This window comes from Notolepis coatsorum (assembly GCF_963971535.1).
Source record: "Notolepis coatsorum genome assembly, chromosome: 9".
Lineage (NCBI taxonomy): Eukaryota > Metazoa > Chordata > Actinopteri > Aulopiformes > Paralepididae > Notolepis > Notolepis coatsorum.
Genome location: NC_140173.1, coordinates 66,660,217 through 66,680,893, shown reverse-complemented (window position 1 = coordinate 66,680,893; position 20,677 = coordinate 66,660,217). Strand labels below are relative to the sequence as shown.

At 41.2% G+C, this 20,677-nt stretch overlaps 1 protein-coding gene across 1 annotated transcript in view; it reads right to left on the bottom strand.

Moving 5' to 3' along the window:
• The window catches only part of pygb (phosphorylase, glycogen; brain), a 109,008-nt gene that overhangs the window by 31,984 nt on the left and 56,347 nt on the right, over positions 1-20,677 (bottom strand). Inside the window, exons 11-15 of the mRNA XM_084322210.1 lie at positions 20,365-20,528; positions 17,057-17,171; positions 15,868-15,969; positions 14,204-14,351; positions 10,205-10,263 (exon numbers count right to left, since the gene is read on the bottom strand). Coding sequence (XP_084178336.1) covers positions 10,205-10,263; positions 14,204-14,351; positions 15,868-15,969; positions 17,057-17,171; positions 20,365-20,528 — 588 coding nt within the window. The remainder of the gene's footprint in view (positions 1-10,204; positions 10,264-14,203; positions 14,352-15,867; positions 15,970-17,056; positions 17,172-20,364; positions 20,529-20,677) is intronic.

The window sequence follows — 20,677 nt, the reverse complement described above, 5'->3', positions numbered from 1 at the left end:
TTAATTCATGATGCAGACATAACGTGTAACTACTGTATGGGAATGGTCAATGTCTGTATACTATGTGAGCTGCGAGATACCCTGAATTTCCCCAAGGGGATTAATAAAGTATCTATCTATCTATCTTAAACGTATGCAATTTAACAGGAGTTATATATGTACGCATCAGCCATTTATATTGTATAAGTTTTAGGTTGCTACTGACTGTCTGACTCTGTGCCTCTTTACATGCCACGCTCCATTCTTCTAAAGATATTTCCTCTATGTCTTCGTTCCATTGATTCAGTTTTGATTCAGATGATTCATCTGAACCAGATACAAATAAGTCGTATAGCATTGAAATTAGACCTTTACCATAACAGTGTCTAGTGACTGCTACCTCTAAGATGGAAATGTTCGGTATATCCAATGAATGGTTCTGAGATGATATAAAACTCCTTAGCTGAAGATATTTAAAAAGGTGATGTTTAGGAATATCATATTTTGTAGATATTTCCGCAAAGGACATGAATACTTCATCCTCCTCCCTGTATACGTCTTGCACTTTCCTTAACCCCTTTTCAGCCCATACTTTAAATCCACTATCGTTTTGCCCTGATTTAAAATTGGCATTGCCCCAAATAGGACTGAACCTGGATCGGGACGTATTTATATTCAAATATTTGAGTGTGTCAAACCACACATCTATCATGTTTAAAATAATGGGGTTGTCTGTATTTTTCTTCAGATATTTACGGTCTCCAGAATACAAATACAGGTGCAAGGGTAAGCTCGGTTTAACAGAACAGGGCCCTATTCCCCGTACCTGGTTCAACTAAGTCGATCAAGAGTCCCATTATCCAGATTCAATTAACCCGATGTTTGAAGCCGGGATTTTCCTGTTCCTCGAAGGTGGATTCAGTCTCGTTAACTCGAACCAGACTTGAGACCCAGGATAAGTGCGCGCGGCCGCTTCAGTTGAAAAGCCAGCAAGTATCGAGAGCAGAACCCCTGATTTTCTAACGGCATTGATTGATTAATTGATTTAAAACTTTATTAACAGATTGCAGTACGGCTCAATAGCCTCGCCGACAAGTTAAATGCATAATCTATAGGCAAATTTTAAGTCCCTCATTACCCCAATCAATCAGATTATATTTCTTTAAACTTGCCTGCTGGCAGTAGGTTTATGCATTGAATAATCAAATGAGATCTTGCTAGCGAAAATAATTAGTTCAACTGTTATACAGAATAAGGATACGGCTCTCTTACCCATTGATTGATGTATGGTGGATATTTTACTTATCTGCACTGTGGTGTGACGGTTTGTGCTTTTGACTTTCACGCAGACGGCTCGTGTTCGAATCCCCCTCCTTCTAGTCTTTTTCCTCTTTTTGCAATGTAAATACTTTGGTGCACGTTTAGAGCTATATAAAGAATGACATCCTCAATGCATGTAGATTTATAATATTTTAACTTAAAACTAGGCTACTTTTGCGTATAATCATTAATATTATATTCCAAAAAAAATATATTGGAAGCGCGGGGTTTCGAACTCGGGCCGTCGCGTTGACAGGTTTGAGCACTAGCCGTTGGACCACTGTGCCAGGCGGGATATATTCATTGTATATCCATCAATGGACAAAGACCTATGTTTCGAATATTTTTCTTTTGAATTAAGTTTTATCTCTTTATTCTCAAATGCATTAATGTGACGTCAACGGCTCATTCAATTTCTCAAATCCGTCAAACAGCGCATCTCATCAGACATTTTAATCCCAGTTACAATATCACACAAAAACCACAATCCACGCATAGACACTTCAATTTTATGCTTGAATGAAACACAATCCGGGCGCTCCGTTAAGCAAATCTACAGCGGAGAATATATGAAACTAATCAGAGCCAAACGGCCGATAGGTTTCATTCATTAAAAATATCCCAGCGGGATTCACATTTGCAATGCGCCTGCAGCGTGTATCGCACTCCGAGCGCCGTATATGACGTGCATTATTTTATTTAGGTCAAAGTAAATCTATAGGCTGAATATGATTTATTATCAGCATTTAGTTCTATTATTATACATTTCAAAAGCCCCCTCTAGGAAAACGAAGCACAGAAACATAATCCAGAATGGTATAAATGGGATCTCTAGACTGTGAGAATCATTTCAGGAAGCGAGCTGTCATTTATTTGCGGGGGCGTGGCCATGGTTCATCCGGCTAACTGAAGTTAACCCTGCTCTCGACCAGGCTCAAACTTTTTGATCTGTTGTCATGGTGATTTGGACAATCGAGCGTCGGGGAACAGAAAGGTCCGGCTTAAGTCAGGCTAGACTGGAAATTATCCGGCTAACTCAGTTATCCAGGTACGGGGAACGGGGCCCAGGATTCTGAATGGATCCAAGCAGGGGGATTCTCCGATGAGAAGTAAAACATGATCGTCCGCAATTGTGCTGCCCAGTAATACCATTGGATATTTGGGCATTTCAGGCCTCCTCGGTCATATGGTAGGTAAAGTAGAGATAGACGTAATCTGGGGCGTTTATTTTGCCAAATAAAGTTGGTAAACAGTTTCTTGATTCTTGTGAACAAAGACGAGGGGGGAGGTAAAGGGATATTCTGGAATAGGTAGAGAAATTTAGGGAGTATATTCATTTTTAGAATATTAATCCTGCCGATAATTGAGATAGGTAGGGATGTCCAACGCTCTATTGAAGAAGTACTAGCTTCCAGAATTGGGTCATAGTTTATCTGAGAAATCTTATTCACCTCAGGGACAATTTTTATTCACAAATACGTGAATGTATCTGTTGAGTTGAGAGTAGAAGCACAAACAAGCCCATCCTCCCTCTCTCTTTCATTGAGTAACATTATAGATGATTTGGAGTGATTCACTTTATAGCCAGATATTTTCCCAAATGTTTCAATAAGACTTAGGAGTGCTGGGATAGATCTGTGTAGATTTTTTAGCATTAATATTACATCATCGGTGCAAGCCCCTATCCTTAGTTGGGAGAATTAATATAATTAAGATGAGCATTGTTCCAAAGTTCTTATACCTCTTCCAATGTGTCCCGATCTTCCTCACCAAAATATTCTTTACAAAACTTAACAGCCTAATTTCAACATTTATTTGGAACAACAAACCACCCAGAATCCGAAAAATATTTTTACAAAGACTGAAAATGGGTGGGGGTTTGGCCCTACCAAACTTCCAAATATAATATTAGAAGTTTACTGTTCTGGCTACATGATACATATGATCTGCCCCGGACGTTCCTGCCTGGTTACACATTGAAGCTAGTTCTATTGCCCGCATTTCACTCTCCGCTCTTTTGTGCTCTTCAATTCCCCTGCAATCTCCCCAGCCCTGTCTAAATCCTGTAGTGTTGCACTACCTGAATTTTTTTTTCCCAATTTAGAAAAAGTTATGGTTTAATCTCTGTCTACTTATGCTCCAATTGCAGCGAATCATCTGTTTCCGGCCTCCCTCCTAGATAACGTATTTGATCAGTGGTTCAAAAAGGGAGTTTTGAACACGAGACTGCTCTATGAAAGCAACATATTTATGTCATTTGAACAAATTAAGAACAAATATGATCTGCCATCACACCACTTCTTTCGTTACCTACAAATTAGAAACTTTATACGTAGTCAATCCACTACATTTCCATCACTGGACTCAATCCTGGAGATAAAACCTGAGCTCAAGGGAACTATGTCTAAGCTTTATATGAACATCTTCGAGATGGAGGACTTGTCACTCTCAATAATAAAGGGGGCACTGGGAGAGGGACTTTGGAATAGACATATCAGAAGAGGTGTGGTCAAGAATACTAAAAAAATGTGTCTGTGCGAGACACAGGCTTATTCAATTTAAGATTGTACATCGGCTACATATATCCAAACACAAACTGTCAAATGTTCCCTGAGGTTAGTCCTACCTGTAACAGATGCAAACAAGCCCCGGCCGGTCTGTACCACACATTTTGGTCATGTCCTAGCCTAGCAGACTTCTGGTCGTCCATATTTAAACTCTACTCAGACCTGGCAGGTCGGGTACTGGAACCGTGTCACTTCCTGTTTTTTTTTTAGTGTTCTCTCCGACGACTTACATCTACCAAAAGCACAACTGAACTGCATCGCTTACTCCTCCCTTCTAGCAAGACGTCTCATTCTTATGAACTGGAAAGATGAACATCCTCCCTCATTTGGCAGGTGGATTTGCGATGTAATGTACCATTTAAAAGTTGAAAAGATTAAATATACTTTACGGCAGTGTTTCTCAAAGTGGGGGGCGCAGAGGCATGACGGGGGGCCTTGAGATTAAAAAAATAAAATAAAAAAAATGTGGATTACAGAAAATGATCACTAAAGTGCTATCTGTTGCAGCTGCACTGTTCTGCATGAAAATACCATTTCTCAAAATCTGAAAATCATTATTTAATAAAACACAGGAAAGGATCACCAAGTTACTCTGGATAAAAAAAACCTTTACAGACAACATTGAGACAAAGCTTCCTGACACATCTCCATCCAAACTCTTGGAAGAACTCTTTGAAATCTCATCTGATACCACCTGGAGAGCTAGTTTCAGAGTGTGGTGCTGAGTACCAAGTATCTCATGATGCAGCAGTTAAGGTGTTGATACCATTCAGCACCACATACAGTATCTGTGTGAAGCTGGCTGTTCATCCATGACAGCTCTGAAAACAAAATATAGGGCCAAGTTGAGCCTTGAGGATGACATGCGTGTTGCCTTGTCAAAGACTGACAGCAATAAAGACTGTTTGCTTATTTCCTATGTGTGGGCTTTTGCTCTGATGGTGCGCAGGCCATGGCAGGGAAAAGAAGGGGGCTACAGGCGCTCATCAAGGGGGTCTCGCTCATTGCAGCCACTAATGCTGTGATGACTCACATAATTTACTTACATTTTCTCTTTTTTGCACAAATTGCAAAGTTCTTTCACAAGTTTTTTCACACATTTTTCACAAAGTTTTCTATCTATTCTTTTTCTTTTTTTAAAGCAGTGTCCTTGAATTGTATTGCAATGTTACAAGATGTCTCTATTTTTGAAAAAGCAGTCTTGAGTGTCCATTGAATTGTATTGCAATGTTACACGATGTCTCTATTTAAAAAAAAGCACAGTCTTTGAGTGTGTATTGGACTATATTGTTATGTTGTTGCACAATTGCACAGTTGTAAAGTGGTTGCATAATTTGAAAGGTCACGATATTGGTGTTATTTCAATCAATTTAAACATGGCCCATTTCATGACTATTTTGTTGGGGCGAGGGGGGGGGGCCCAAAATATTTTGGTCCGCCAAAGGGGGGCCTGACAGAAAAAGTTTGAGAAGCACTGCTTTACGGGGATCAAGTGGGAAATTTGATGTGGTGTGGCAACCCTTTATCTCGTATGTGGAACGGTTGACTACGTCTCACCTCCTGAAACAAGGACACTGTATAGGAACGACTCTGTACCACGAAATACTCTGAGAACTTTTTATTTTTTATCTTTTCTTTTATTACTTTTTTTTTTTAATCTTTTTTTTAATTTAATTATTATTATTATTATTATTATTATTATTATTATTATTATTAATTATTATTATTATTATTATTATTATATATAATGATATATATATATATTATTATTATTATATGTTATGTATATTATTGTTATATATTATATATATTATTATTATATATAATTCTTTCTACATATTTTTTGGTGTTGGTCTGGTTTTTTTCTTTTTTCTTTCTTTTTCTTTCTTTTGTTTGTTTAGTCGATAAGTGTATGTATGTCACGTTCATATTGTCTACTGTAATGTCTAAAAAAAACGAATACAAATATCAAATATAAAAAAAATATATTTATATGGTGCTTTTCCAGAACTCAAAGTTACTTTACATTAAAGGACGGGGTTAGTGAGACAAACAACAGACGAGCAGAACAAAGGATGGATGGTGAGAGACGAGAAGAGGCAGCGGGGCAGGACTGGAGGATTGAGATTGACAGATGGTGAGAGACTGGAGAAGAGGCCGTCGCTTATCAATGACTTGTTTGCAGTCAACATTGTCGAAACGGATTGTTTTTTAATCGGTTCATTTCCGTTTTATACCATTTTGAAAGACGCTCATTTCTTGAAAGTTTCTGAACATTTCAGAAGATTCTGTGATAATCGCCCTTTACTGGAATACACAAAACACGTTGTCATTTTTCGGCCTATTTATGAATAGTTTTCAAATAAACGCTAGATTATCGATAGATTATGTGTATTTATGCACGCTATAGAAGTGGGCTGAAAATCGATTCTCTTATTTCCTGATCGCACACACACACAGACACACATATGGCACACACTGATATATAGGTGAAAATAGCTCTGATTATCCCAAGACTGGTAACATTGATTCCTTACCTCAGATCAGATGCTCTCCAAAAAGATTATTCCAATTCCTGATCGCCATTCCAAATATCGATCGCGTTTATTGATCCAACGCTGGGTACTGGAAACACACATTTTCCGCTGTTCTGGTGGTGGGCGATTACTTGGATCGTCTCCGATTACTTGTCTGACAAGTAAAATGTGGAAGCAGGACTTTTTTTTCTCCATGCGTTTCATTCAATCCAATCCAAAAGGGTGCAGTACCATCCGGAGACGATAGGGGGCGGTATTTTCCCTGTTCAAGTTCAGACAGATCCCCACTGGTAACGTGAGGCTAGATTGATGAAAAATGTATGGAAATCGATAATAAAAAAAATAACGGTCAAAAACGAGATCTCTAGTCTCTCTGGCACTCAACGGTTGGCATGAACTAACGAGAAATCTCGTCGTTGGTACTCAAAGTGTTAAGCCCTAGCCCTATTTTCTGAAAATCCGCCTAAAATGGAAGATTGCTCCACTTCTACAAGGTCCATTGAGCTCATCAAAAATCTAAGCAAATGAATAAAGGGAAGATGATTACAGGAGATTTTGTAGAGACAGTACTGAATTCTGCCATCCAGACACATGCAATTTGAAATAGAATTATATAATATTAGTCCTATAAATTACCTTATTATGGCCAAGTCGCACATCTATTGATCGGACCAAATCTCCCCTTTCCAATGGCAGAGTTCAATCTGGATTTAGTATCACCAGGTGTGATTCACAAACCGTGAATGAAATCTACTGTAAGTACAGTTACTTTTTTATAATGTAAATTTCTCCACCATTTTTCACCAGATTGCAACGCCATCTTTTGCTAGACGTTCACAGAAAGGTAGATAAACTAACTGACTTCTGTTTTATGGCAATAACATTCAGGTTTGTGGGAGATAATCCTGAAAAATAAGAGAAATAAAAAGTCAATCCAGAAGTCAGATGATTGACAGAGGCTGGCATGAGTAGGAAGTGTAGTTTTTTGAAATTCGAAAGCCCATCGAAAGTCCTGGGTCTCTTCTCTCAAAAGACTACATGCAAGTTAGGTTGCGCCAAATCCTCGTCTCTATCCTCGCCTCGATGCCCTGAGATTTCTATAACTCATATTTCACTAATAACACTAACACTTTAAACCATTGGTAAACAAACGTATTGCTGAAAATATACACTTTGACTGGTATTTTGACAGGGTTAGGGTTAGGGTCTTGGCTACATTTGAAGAAAAAACGCAACATTAATTCATACATTCTGTAGAGATGGATTTATGGCGTAATGTCATTGTGGGTCCGGTACTGGACCCCTCGAGCTTAAGAGGTCAAAGGTCTGTCTTAAGGTCTGTTTGTTTAAAGGTCTGTAAGAGGGTCATACTGGTGCCACTTCAGCAGGGCTGGGTGATATGGATTAATTCACAAGGACAAATAAACATGTTTTTGTTGGAAAAGTATTTATCAATGGCATTCTAAAGACATTATAGCCAATGTATGCATAATTATTTTACATAATTAGTGAATATGTGAACCTTAAAATGTGAAAGCGTTATCCATATTGTCAATGAACAGACCTGATTCAAACTGAGGTTTAGGATGCAGAACCCCCCCGGACAAGGGAGGGAGGCTTATTTACTGAGAACAGGGGAATTATACTCCGTACATGCCGTGCTGTACAATAATAATAGGTAAACCCAGCAGAATATTTAGGCAGCAAGATTCCAAGAAGGGACTGTCTTCATCAGGACATCCGGTACCAGACCATTCACTGAAACCTTGCTGATTAAACAACCTTATATACCATAGTATATAAGATACTGTTTACTTTTACTCTTAGTCATAGTATATATTCTGATACTGTTTACTTTTACTCATAGTATATATTCAGATACTGTTTACTTTTACTCTTACTCATAGTATATATTGCATTTTCTTTTTCCATACACAAAAGACAAAAATACAGGACAAAAAAAGACATTTCAACCCCCTCCATTCCCTAATTATACTTTAACACATTGGTCGCCAAGAACGACTTACGGCGCTTTTGCCCGCCATGCGTTGAACGCCAACAACGGCGTAAGCCGTTTTTGGGATCAATATTTCATTTTTTCGCCATGGCATTCATAATTCATCCAGTCTCTCTCCGGACTGCAGCGACACCCTGTATGAGATTGCAACGCCTCAATACCGCCACCTGGTGGATGGTCGGGCGAGTTACACTCTCGCCAAAACCGGAAGTGGCGCTGGTGCATCAAGGAAATCCCTCTGGCAGTAATATCTTGTTACGTGGATCCAGACAAACACTATAGTGCATTTGGATCGCTTTCTAAACTCGCTAATCGATATGATTTCGGTGTTTATTGCGCCATAAAAAAAACGGAAATGGATCTAGGAGATCGCCGTCAAATAATTGGGATCTTTTTCCTCCAGTCTCATCGGCGAACGGTAAGAGGGCAGTAACGTTATTTTCAGCCCGATTATTTATTCATTTCACTGCAAACCATCTGATCAATATATCAACCCATACTAAATAAAGCCGTTACTGACGATCAAGGAATTATAAACGACCCCCCCCCACTTTCCTTCACGCATGATGAAGCATAATGTATACCGATCATATACATTTGAATTTTTTAATATAGCGTGTATAGAAAAGAAATGCCAATCGATAATCTATCATATGCGTCGGCCTATAACTCTCGTTTTTGGAATTACAGCAGAAAACCTTAAAAACATACTTATATTCTAGACGGTATTAACACAACAATGTATGAATGAAAAAATATAACGTTCCCACATCCTGAATGATAGATAATCGATGTTGAATGGGCCATAGTAATGCCAATATAGCAATACAATTTAAAAGGTTATAGCCCTGCAAAGAAGGTAAACATCTCCATAGGCTTTCAACGGTGGCAGACTGGGTACAATGATGGGCACAACCCCTGGCGCCCAATGTGTTAAACTGACATTCACATAAACATTCAACAAAAAAATACAGTAAAATGGATTCTAAGAAATAATAAAAATAAAAACCCTCTTCGGCCTCTCTAGTCATTCACTTGGGTCATCTGTTAGATCTAGGTCCTTAACAATTCTAGGTCTTTGAATTGAAAATGGGGGACCCTGATGTAAACAAGACGAAAGTCTTTCTCTGGTCTGCATCCCCTTAACAATTGTGTGTATTGAGCCGTACTGTATTGTACGCATCCTGCAATCTGTTAATTAGGCCCGAGCCCTATTTTCAAAAAAGAAAGATTGCTCCACTTCTACAAGGGCCATTTGCATGTTATTGGTATCTAGGGACATTAAGGATCTCATGGAATGTATTCCCAGTGTCAGAAATATTGTGTCTATTACTAGGCTTGCTTAAATTGTGATGAAACAAAGGAGAATATGAATTATGATTTTTCTTGGAATGGTTAATATATTAGGTCTCCATTGACTTCCTTATTGGCACGCTAGCCCTAATATGGTCAAAGGGGCGTGGCTCTGAATGAGTTAATAACACTTTAACCTATTGGTAAACAAACGTATTGCTGAAAATATACACTATGACTGCTGTTGTGACATGGTTAGGGTCTTTACTCTTAGATACATTTGGGGAAAAAACGCAACATTATGTCATACAGTCTAGAGAGAATGATTCATGACGTGATGTCATTTGCGGTCTTAACCTAAATGCTACATTAGTGTGCGGTAATCCTTCTTATTTGAATCATACATCTACGACACACACACATACACAGTATCATCTACATGTTTCAAAATCATAATGTTCGCTATATGTACAACTAGATGATCCACATACCTTTCCTCCAATCATCACTGTCCTGGGTACAAACTGCTTACTGGGATCCTTTTTGATACCTGCACCAAACACATGGATCAACATCAAAGATCAGAATGAATCAGACTGGATAGAACAGATAGAACACAGAACAGAGAGGTGGGTTTGGCATTTTGTTTGGTCTCTCCAGTTGCACTACCCTGTGTCAAAGACAGAGGGCAGCGCATCCCGTTTGAAAACTCCTCACAACTCTCACTGCACCCACTCTCTCCTAATGGAAATAGATTTTCAGTTGTTTTGTTGTCGAAAGGTCTCTTCAGCAAAACAACTGACTCGATTAATTTTATAAATAGGCTTTAAATGATTCAAGCTTTAAATAACCCAGTCCTGTTAAATTCATTAGAGTAAGTGCTGATAAAGCAGATGTGCAATTCCTTTCAATTTGCATTCTGGTCGCTGTTATGACTGAGAAACTTAAACCATATTTCAATGTTCCTATAATATATTAACCATTCCATTATGCCTTATGTCCATATATTGTGTTTTCATAGTAAAGATGAAAAACTAGACTATATTTTTATTTGATCGCAGATGAAGCTGTAGAGTAGGGGAGGCAGGATGGTAAAGAGCCCAGCCAGTAACCGAAAAGTTGCCGGTTCGATCCCTGCCACTGACGGGAGGGTGTATAAACTTAACGGAGACAAAAGCGGTAACCGTTGTAAAGCGAAGAGTACTAGATGACATTGCAGGAGAGAAGTTCTCAAACATCATGAGACAAACTGAACCATCCAGCCTGGACTGTTCTTTAAACTGCATGGTTGAAAATCTCAACAACACCCTATCATTTACACTGGATGCTGTCGCTCCATTAACTCTTTGCCCGCCAAACCCGAGAAAAGTCGAGTTTCGTCGCCAACCGTTGAGCGCCAAACTCGACTTTTCTTCAGGTTTTGATCCTTTGATATTTTTCCTTTGATCCCCTTTCTAAACACTCGCTCTGAGCTTCCTGAGTCTCCCTGGCACAGCTGCCTACGTTGGAATTGCAATGACGATCGAATCCTGCCAGGTGGCAGTATCGCCTACCTTTTGAACTGGGATAGTTTAGTGTGGGGCCACTTTAGTGTGGGGAGTGTCTGTCTTGATTCCCTCTGAGGGGGAGGAATTATTGCAGAGCAATCCCTCTGAGATTGTATCGCCTCAAACCTATAGTTTCCCGTATACAAGAGTATACACATATACACGGGTAATTGCGATCGCAATGGGATCACCGGGATTTATTTTTTGGAGTACCTTCTGTCTAAGGTAAGGTCTATTCTATGTCTATTTTACCGGACCTAAAACATGTTTTTGTACCAATCACAGTGTCGTATTTTACCGGACCTAAAACATGCTTTTGGTAACGATCGCAGTTTCGAGTTAAAACTACCAACCCCCCTACCCCCCTTGATGATTTTGTGAAAACAAAACACATATGTATATGCTATATACCTTTGATTTGGAAGTATTTGGAGTTTCAGGCGAGCAACCCGAATGATTTGGGCATAATGCATATAACGCGTCTTATCTCGCGATCTATGAAAAAAGACTGGATTATTTTGGAAAGGGGCGATGTATAGCATGGAATAGCGCACAAACTACAGTATGTAGAAATTAACTGGTTAGTCAGTCTTGGACTATGAACAATGCCTGTCAAATGAGCCATACTATTGTCTCCATAGCTATAATACATAACACACAATGTGTCTGCACACATCGCTAAAATGGTCAATAACGCTGGCACCATTGAGTAAAGATGGGAAAAGAGCGTGGCTGTCAATGAGTTAAAGGTAAAAAAAAAAGTCAAGTGACAAAATCTCCCCATGGAGACAATGAATTTTTTTGTATTTCTAATCAAGTACTCTAAAGCAGCATTTTTCCACTTCAAGATTTCAAGCTGTTTTGGGCTGGGCTCCGCCCATACTCGCAACGCGCTTTGAGTGACAGTCACCCACAGTCTGCACTGGCAGACAGAGAGAGAGATAGAGGGGGAGACTAATCAATTTTGCCGCGGGGGAGCATAATCCCACGGGACAATGCATTGGTAACTTGTTTCAAATGACAATATATACCCTGTGAATATTATTGCACGGATCGGAATACGCGTGGGAGTGTGTGTGTGCGCTATGATATTTTGCAACAGGTTGACGTGACGCGAGTGCCGACAGAGAGAGCAGAGAACGAGCAAGAGAGAGGGAGAGAGACAGACAGAGACAGACAGAGAGAGAGGAGAGATGCTCAGAGAGGGAGAGAGAGAGAGAGGAGAGATGCGTCCCGACTGCTTGTGTGTGTTTCCCCACACACAGGGAATGTGTGTAAATGCTCCGGGACGACTCGAGGGAGAGAGAGAGAGGAGAGATGCGTCCCGTCTCTCTGTCGGCACCCGCGCCACGTCAACCAGTTTGAGGAAGTGTCAGTATTTCCACTCGCTCTGTTGTTGAGTACAACCATAGAGGGGGCGTTAGTTATGCAGATCAGCTCCTTGCTACGTAGGATAGCGAGTCAAATCAGAATGGCTTAGTTCACTGGGGGAGGATCTTGTCTCAACTGAATTGGAGCAATCCGCCAAAATGAGAATTAGAGACACAGACCCCATTGATACAAACCCCCATTGCTAGAAAACAATGCTAAATACTGGAAAAGGCCATTTATAAGACGGGGACCTTTATTTTTTTTAATTTCAGATAATGGTTGAAGAAGTGCGTCTTTAGTCGACAGCGAAAGATTGGACGGGTTTCGGCTGTCCTAACTGTGGAGGGCAGTTCGTTCCACCATTGTGGGGCAAGGACTGAGAATAGGCGGCTTCTCCTTGATGACCCTCCCGGAGCTCGGATAGGAGTAGGTCTGAGGCGGCCAGAAGATGCAGAGCGTAGGGGTCTTGAGGGTGTGTAGTTAGAGACCATTGACCGGAGGTAGGCGGGAGCGGTTCCCTTTGCCGCACGGTATGCTAGGTTGAGGGCCTTGAAGCGGATTCGTGCGGCAATGGGGAGCCAGTGCCGGTCCCTAAGAAGTGGGGTGACATGGGCCGACTTCGGTAGGTTTGAGATCAGGCGGGCCGCTGCGTTCTGAATGAGTTGAGGCTTGCTGGCAGTGGCCGGGAGGCCAGCTAGCAGGAGGGATATGAGGACTGTGTGTAACTAGGAGGGATATGAGGACTGTGTATGTGTGTAACTAGGAAGGATATATTACCTTGTGTACATTGACAATAAAATAATCTTCAAATACTGGTCACAGGTCAATGAATTACTGCAGCTTTGGGAGCAGCGTGAGCCATGTTATAAGCAGCTATATCGTCTGTGGACAGTTCGTGTTTTTCATTTTGTGTCTTTAACCCAACTAGGGCTGACCCCTATTAGTCGATTAGTTGACTAATCGGTCGAAAGGAGCCGTAGTCGACTAGCCAACCTCTTAGTCGAATACAAATTAATTTTTTTATAATTTTTTTATTTATTTTTTTATCATTCTTTCCAAAAGAAAAGAGGCCTAGAAGCGTGGCTAACGCTAATGGCACGCATACCAGAGGCTAACTGCCTACGAAAACAGGCACAGAGGCACTGAAAGAGGATTTCACCCATCTAATGAACACACTAGACTAGACAAATATCAAGATGTATCCATCAGTGGACCAATTGCATGCTTTTGCAGAGGACAAGAAGCCTTCAGTCGACTCCTTCAGACATTAAGCACCCCCCACAGCCCAAATGGAATGATACAAAATAAAAAGAATTATTATTATATATTATTATTATTATTAAATATTATACTTTTTTTTTTGTCGACCAATAGTTGACTAACGGCAAATTTTGGCCAATCATAGTCGACCATCCAAATCCTTAGTCGGGGACAGCCCTAAACCCAACAAAGAAAAACGAATTCTACCAGAAATACTGGAAGACACAAGCTTTGATCAACGGCACGATCCTCCACAGAAACACAGATCTATATGGACAGATGCCTTGCTCAGAGCACTACGGCCGCTCTTACGGTTGTAGAGGGTGATTATGTGCAGGCAGTTGAGCAGCTGCCTCTTGTACTCATGGATCCGCTTCACGTGGACGTCGAAGATGGACTCCGGGTTGATCTTCACCTTGTACTCCTCCTCCAGGTACACTGCAAACTTCTGCTTGTTCTCCTGACGGGAGACAGAACCAGGACCCAGCGGACAGAACGTGAAGGCTTGGTTTCATCACTAGACTGACATCACTAGTGACGGCTCAAATCAGCTCAAATCTGACGTGTGTCTGATTCCATGCAGTCTCTCCAGGTTTATACAACAGTGCTGACATACTAATCTTGTTCCATTGTGAATAAAAAAAAATAAAGAACAAAACAAATAAAGAAAAATAATACATTGTATTCATGAAGCGCTAAGGTTTAAATAAAAACATGAATAGAATACCGTAATTTTCGGACTTATAAGCCGCGCCTTTTCCCCCCGTTTTTCGACCCTGCGGCTTATATAACGGTGCGGCTAATCTATGGATTTTTACAGCTAACGGCCACTAGGGGACCTCCTAAATCTAACACTTGAATACGTTATGCAAATATGCAACTTGTTTGTTGAAATGTTAATAAATGGGAGCTTCCTCAAACAGCCATCTCTTTCCCGACAATCCCCTCTGTGCACGAACCCTTACATAATATGGTAATTAAACATCAAAACATCTGCGGCTTATAGTCCAGTGCGGCTTATATATGTACACATCATTCAATTTAGCTGCTGCGGCTTATATTCAGGTGCGCCTTATAGTCCGAAAATTACGGTAGCTAAGAAACTAATCTCAGTCCTAAAAAGCTTTTGGAACCCCTGATAAATTATTTATGGTACAAGTCCTAGTAGCAACATTTACCACAGGCAGTGATATCTGTCCTTTTCATGTCCCGGTCAAGCAGAGCTCATCACAACAACATGACCACAAGTCACACCTGCTACATTAGTAGTTTGTTATCATATTGTCTACTGATGCAGTGGTTCTGACCCCCCTACATAGTCAAGCATAGACAGAATGGTGAACTTTGACCCCCCCCCCCCCTACAGTCAAGCATAGACAGAATGGTGAACTTTGACCCCCCCCCCCTACATAGTCAAGCATAGACAGAATGGTGAACTTTGACCCCCCCCCCCCCTACATAGTCATGCATAGACAGAATGGTGAACTTTGACCCTCTTACATAGTCAAGCATAGACAGAATGGTGAACTTTGACCCCCCTACATAGTCAAGCATAGACAGAATGGTGAACTTTGACCCTCTTACATAGTCAAGCATAGACAGAATGGTGAACTTTGACCCCCCTACATAGTCAAGCATAGACAGAATGGTGAACTTTGACCCTCTTACATAGTCAAGCATAGACAGAATGGTGAACTTTGACCCCCCTACATAGTCAAACATAGACAGAATGGTGAACTTTGACCCTCTTACATAGTCATGCATAGACAGAATGGTGAACTTTGACCCCCCCTACATAGTCAAGCATAGACAGAATGGTGAACTTTGACCCTCTTACATAGTCATGCATAGACAGAATGCTGAACTTATTAAAAATCATCTACCGAAAATGAGAAACATGATAATGTATTTGTATATCTTTTTGCGACCCCCAGGTTGAGAACCATTGTACTAAGGACTGACACGTGGATAAGTACCTGTTTAGCTTTGGCCACGTCACGGATGAAGCCGTCATCATTGACGAAGTCCAGCAGTTTCCTCAGCTCATAAAGGTCTGTCACGAAGTCCTCTCCGATTCTCTACCGTTACAAAACAACAACAGATATCAACCACTGGAGCTGAACACACAGTCTTTGTATGTGAGTAACCAAATGAAAACAGTCGTCTCCCACATACGACCATATGGAGAATAGCTGGAGAGCTAACGGCTGGAGAACTTGAGAACTGTTAGGACTATCTGACTCTTATATACTAAATACTGCATGGATTCTGGTGCAGTGTGTTACTATGGTTTGGACCATGTATACCTCCATCAGTAGTATTACTGTCTGATTGAATCCTGTCATTCACTACTGTTCACTACTATCATCACTATTATTACTGTCTGATTTAATCCTGCCAGTCACTACTATTATCACTATTACTACTGTCTGATTGAATTCTGTCATTCACTACTATCATCACTATTACTACTGTCTGGTTGAATTCTGTCATTCACTACTATCATCACTATTACTACTGTCTGATTGAATCCCGTCATTCACTACTGTTCACTACTATCACCACTATTATTACTGATTGAATCAGTCATTCACTACTATTATTACTGTGTTATATTACTATGTCTATGTTCGTATTACTGTGCTATTATTACCTGTTCTACCTGTACCCCCCCCCCCCCCATGCTGCTATGACACCTGCATTTCCCCCAAGGGGATCAATAAAAGAGCAATTGATTTGACTTGAATGAATTTACACTGACACTGTTTCATCATAGTTATCAAAATATAAAATGTCCATACGACTATTGACTGCTCAGGTCAAACAGGGTCATCGAATTGTTATTGTCTAGGGCAGGCTACTTGAGTTGATGGTGATATACTGTATACAAACATTTTAAGTATTTGTAAGTCACTGTGGTTAACAGTGTCATTCAAGTTATCAGGCTAACTGCGTAACCGTGCTTTGTGAAATGGTAAGTCTCTAGATCCCATCGCCTGGAAGGGGCGTGTTTACATTTATTTTTAATTTGCAGGTAGCAGGAATGTTTAAGGTTAGGGTTAAGGTCAGGGATAGGTTCATAAACAACTTTAACTAACGGCTGACAACCCCCTTCCAGTCCACGTCCTTTCGGGAGATGGGATCTAGTCGCAGTGTGTCTCCTACCTCGGCGATGATGTCGGCCAGCCCAGGGTTACAGAGCAGCAGCCAGCGGCGAGGGGTGATGCCATTGGTCTTGTTCTGGAACTTCTCTGGTTCCAGCTCGTAGAAGTCTTTAAACCTGAGGTACAGCATGGCATGTCTTTTTAAAATCACATTTACACTCGATCCTTTAACACACATGCTCCACAGATTCAAGGAAGTCATATAAATCAGTTGAAAATATGTCCCCTTTAAAATTCCCTCGGAGACACAAGATTAGATTAGATTTGTTTCAAATGTGATATAATTTAACTAGTAAGAGTACGTAAGGGATGTGTACAGATATAGATATAGTATCTACAGATATGTGATTATATGCAGGTATGATGTGGATAGGCCCATGGGGACATTAACGTGTGTTGTCGGGCCTTACAAATAAATTTGATTTGATTTGATAGATATATATATACGGTAAGATATCTGTGTGCTATATAGGCCCTCTGCTGTGTACTCACACAGGACTGTAGACTATATAGGCTCTCTGCTGTGTACTCACACAGGACTGTAGACTATATAGGCCCTCTGCTGTGTACTCACACAGGACTGTAGACTATATAGGCTCTCTGCTGTGTACTCACACAGGACTGTAGACTATATAGGCCCTCTGCTGTGTACTCACACAGGACTGTAGACTATATAGGCCCTCTGCTGTGGACTCACACAGGACTGTAGACTATATAGGCCCTCTGCTGTGTACTCACACAGGACTGTAGACTATATAGGCCCTCTGCTGTGGACTCACACAGTACTGTAGACTATATAGGCCCTCTGCTGTGTACTCACACAGGACTGTAGACTATATAGGCCCTCTGCTGTGTACTCACACAGGACTGTAGACTATATAGGCCCTCTGCTGTGTACTCACACAGGACTGTAGACTATATAGGCTCTCTGCTGTGTACTCACACAGGACTGTAGACTATATAGGCCCTCTGCTGTGTACTCACACAGGACTGTAGACTATATAGGCTCTCTGCTGTGTACTCACACAGGACTGTAGACTATATAGGCTCTCTGCTGTGTACTCACACAGGACTGTAGACTATATAGGCTCTCTGCTGTGGACTCACACAGGACTGTAGACTATATAGGCTCTCTGCTATGTACTCACACAGGACTGTAGACTATATAGGCTCTCTGCTGTGTACTCACACAGGACTGTAGACTATATAGGCTCTCTGCTATGTACTCACACAGGACTGTAGACTATATAGGCTCTCTGCTATGTACTCACACAGGACTGTAGACTATATAGGCTCTCTGCTGTGCTCACACAGTACTGTAGAGTATATAGGCCCTCTGCTGTGTACTCACACAGTACTGTAGACTATATAGGCTCTCTGCTGTGGACTCACACAGTACTGTAGACTATATAGGCTCTCTGCTGTGTACTCACACAGGACTGTAGACTATATAGGCTCTCTGCTGTGGACTCACACAGTACTGTAGACTATATAGGCCCTCTGCTGTGTACTCACACAGTACTGTAGAGTATATAGGCCCTCTGCTGTGTACTCACACAGTACTGTAGACCAGTGGTTCCCAACCTTTTTCCCCCCAGGGACCCCCAAACATCTCTGATGAAATTCGCGGACCCCCTCCTAATAAGATACCATAAAATACTACATTTTAATAACAAACTGCTTATACACAGGCATATGCATCACAATTAGACCCACTATGCTTCTTTGACTTGTGCCTTCAATCAACAAATCTCATCTTGCACCATATGCATTTCAAAATGTTTGGCCAATATTCAAATGCTGTATTCATCCTCTCAAATCAGGCCCTAATGGTGAACGGTTTGCATTTATGGAACAAATCAATGCAACAAATTAAACTAAATATGAGACAGGAAATTCCAATCAGTAGCAGAGAGAATCTGTCCTAGCTGGGTTTAATACCTTTTTTTGTCATTTTAATAACAAACTGCTTATACACAGGCATATGCATCATAATTAGACCCACTATGCTTCTTTGACTTGTGCCTTCAATCAATAAATCTAATCTTGCACCATATGTATTTCAAAATTTTGGCCAATATTCAAATCCTGTATTCATCCTCTCAAATCAGGCCCTAATGGTGAACGGTTTGCATTTATGTTGAATGAAGTAAGAATCCACTGCAGTAAAAATATCCTCACCTCGAGTGGTGGTAGTAAGGTTGACTGACATGAGAATGTCCTGCTTCATATCCTCATTTTCAATATATTGCACATAAACGATGAGCACAGCCTCGTCTGCGACAGTTGTAGTTTCATCAAGTTGTATGGCAAATGGACCCTTTCTAAGCTTTTCTGACAGCTGCTGCTCGCAATCACTTGACATCTTATCAATTCGGTCTTTCACTACATTGTTCGAGAGTGGTACTGATTTTAGTTTATCCGCCACCTGTGGGCCGCACAGTTTCTAAACCATTTTGATGCAGGCTGGTTTGATGAGCTGCTCGCCAATATTGTGCGGTTTCTTTGCTTTTGCAATTAAAAGCGAACACTCAAAGGAGGCTTCGGTAGCCTTCTGTAAATCACTGCCACCCCTGCTCCACGCTACTCTAACATCAACAGGCTTGTTCGCCTTGAGAGACTGTTCTTTCCTCCGAAAAAAGTCTGGATCCTTCCCAACGGTTTCTGGGTGCTTAGACGCCTGATGTCTCTTCAGCTTGCTGGGCTTCAGGCTCGAGTTTGCCAACTTTTCTCCACAAATCACACACTCAGGTCGTTTGTCTGGTCCCTCAGTGAAGCCCATGGTGATGTAATTTTCGCGATTGCTGTAGGTCCTAACTTTTTTTGCAGATGAGCTGCCGTCATCTCCTTTTCGTTTGTCACACATTTTCGCCTCTGGCGGCTGACTGCAGACGAGCCGAGAAAGTTAACTAGCGTGCTAGGCTAGCTACAGAAAGTGATACAGTCAACTGATTCGCGTTTTAGCGGCTACCCGGTAGCCTACTGTTAACGTTCAAAAATAATGTCTAGATGTTTATTTATTTATCTTTATTTTTTATTGTAGTGGAGAGACTATTCATGCTTCTGATGATAAAAAAAAAAAAAAAAAAAAAAAAAAAATTAAAAAAAAAAGACCTCAAAACATCTGTGGTCTGGCGGACCCCCTGCGACCCCTGGCGGACCCCCAGGGGTCCGCGGACCCCAGGTTGGGAATCACTGCTGTAGACTATATAGGCCCTCTGCTGTGTACTCACACAGGACTGTAGACTATATAGGCCCTCTGCTGTGTACTCAGTACTCACACAGGACTGTAGACTATATAGTACTCACACAGTGCTCTTGACGATGTCGGAGTGGATCTGGGCCACGCCGTTGACAGTATGGGAACCAACCACACACAGGTGGGCCATGTTGATCCTCTTGGGGTCTCCTTCCTCGATCAGGGACATCCTCCTCACACGGTCCGTGTCCCCGGGGAACACGGCCGCTATCCTCTGAGGGACGACAGGGAGGACAGAGGTCAAGACAGTAGCATGGTGAGAGGTCAAGACAGTAGCGTGGTGAGAGGTCAAGACAGTAGCATGGTGAGAGGTCAAGACAGTAGCATCATGGTGAGAGGTCAAGACAGTAGCATGGTGAGAGG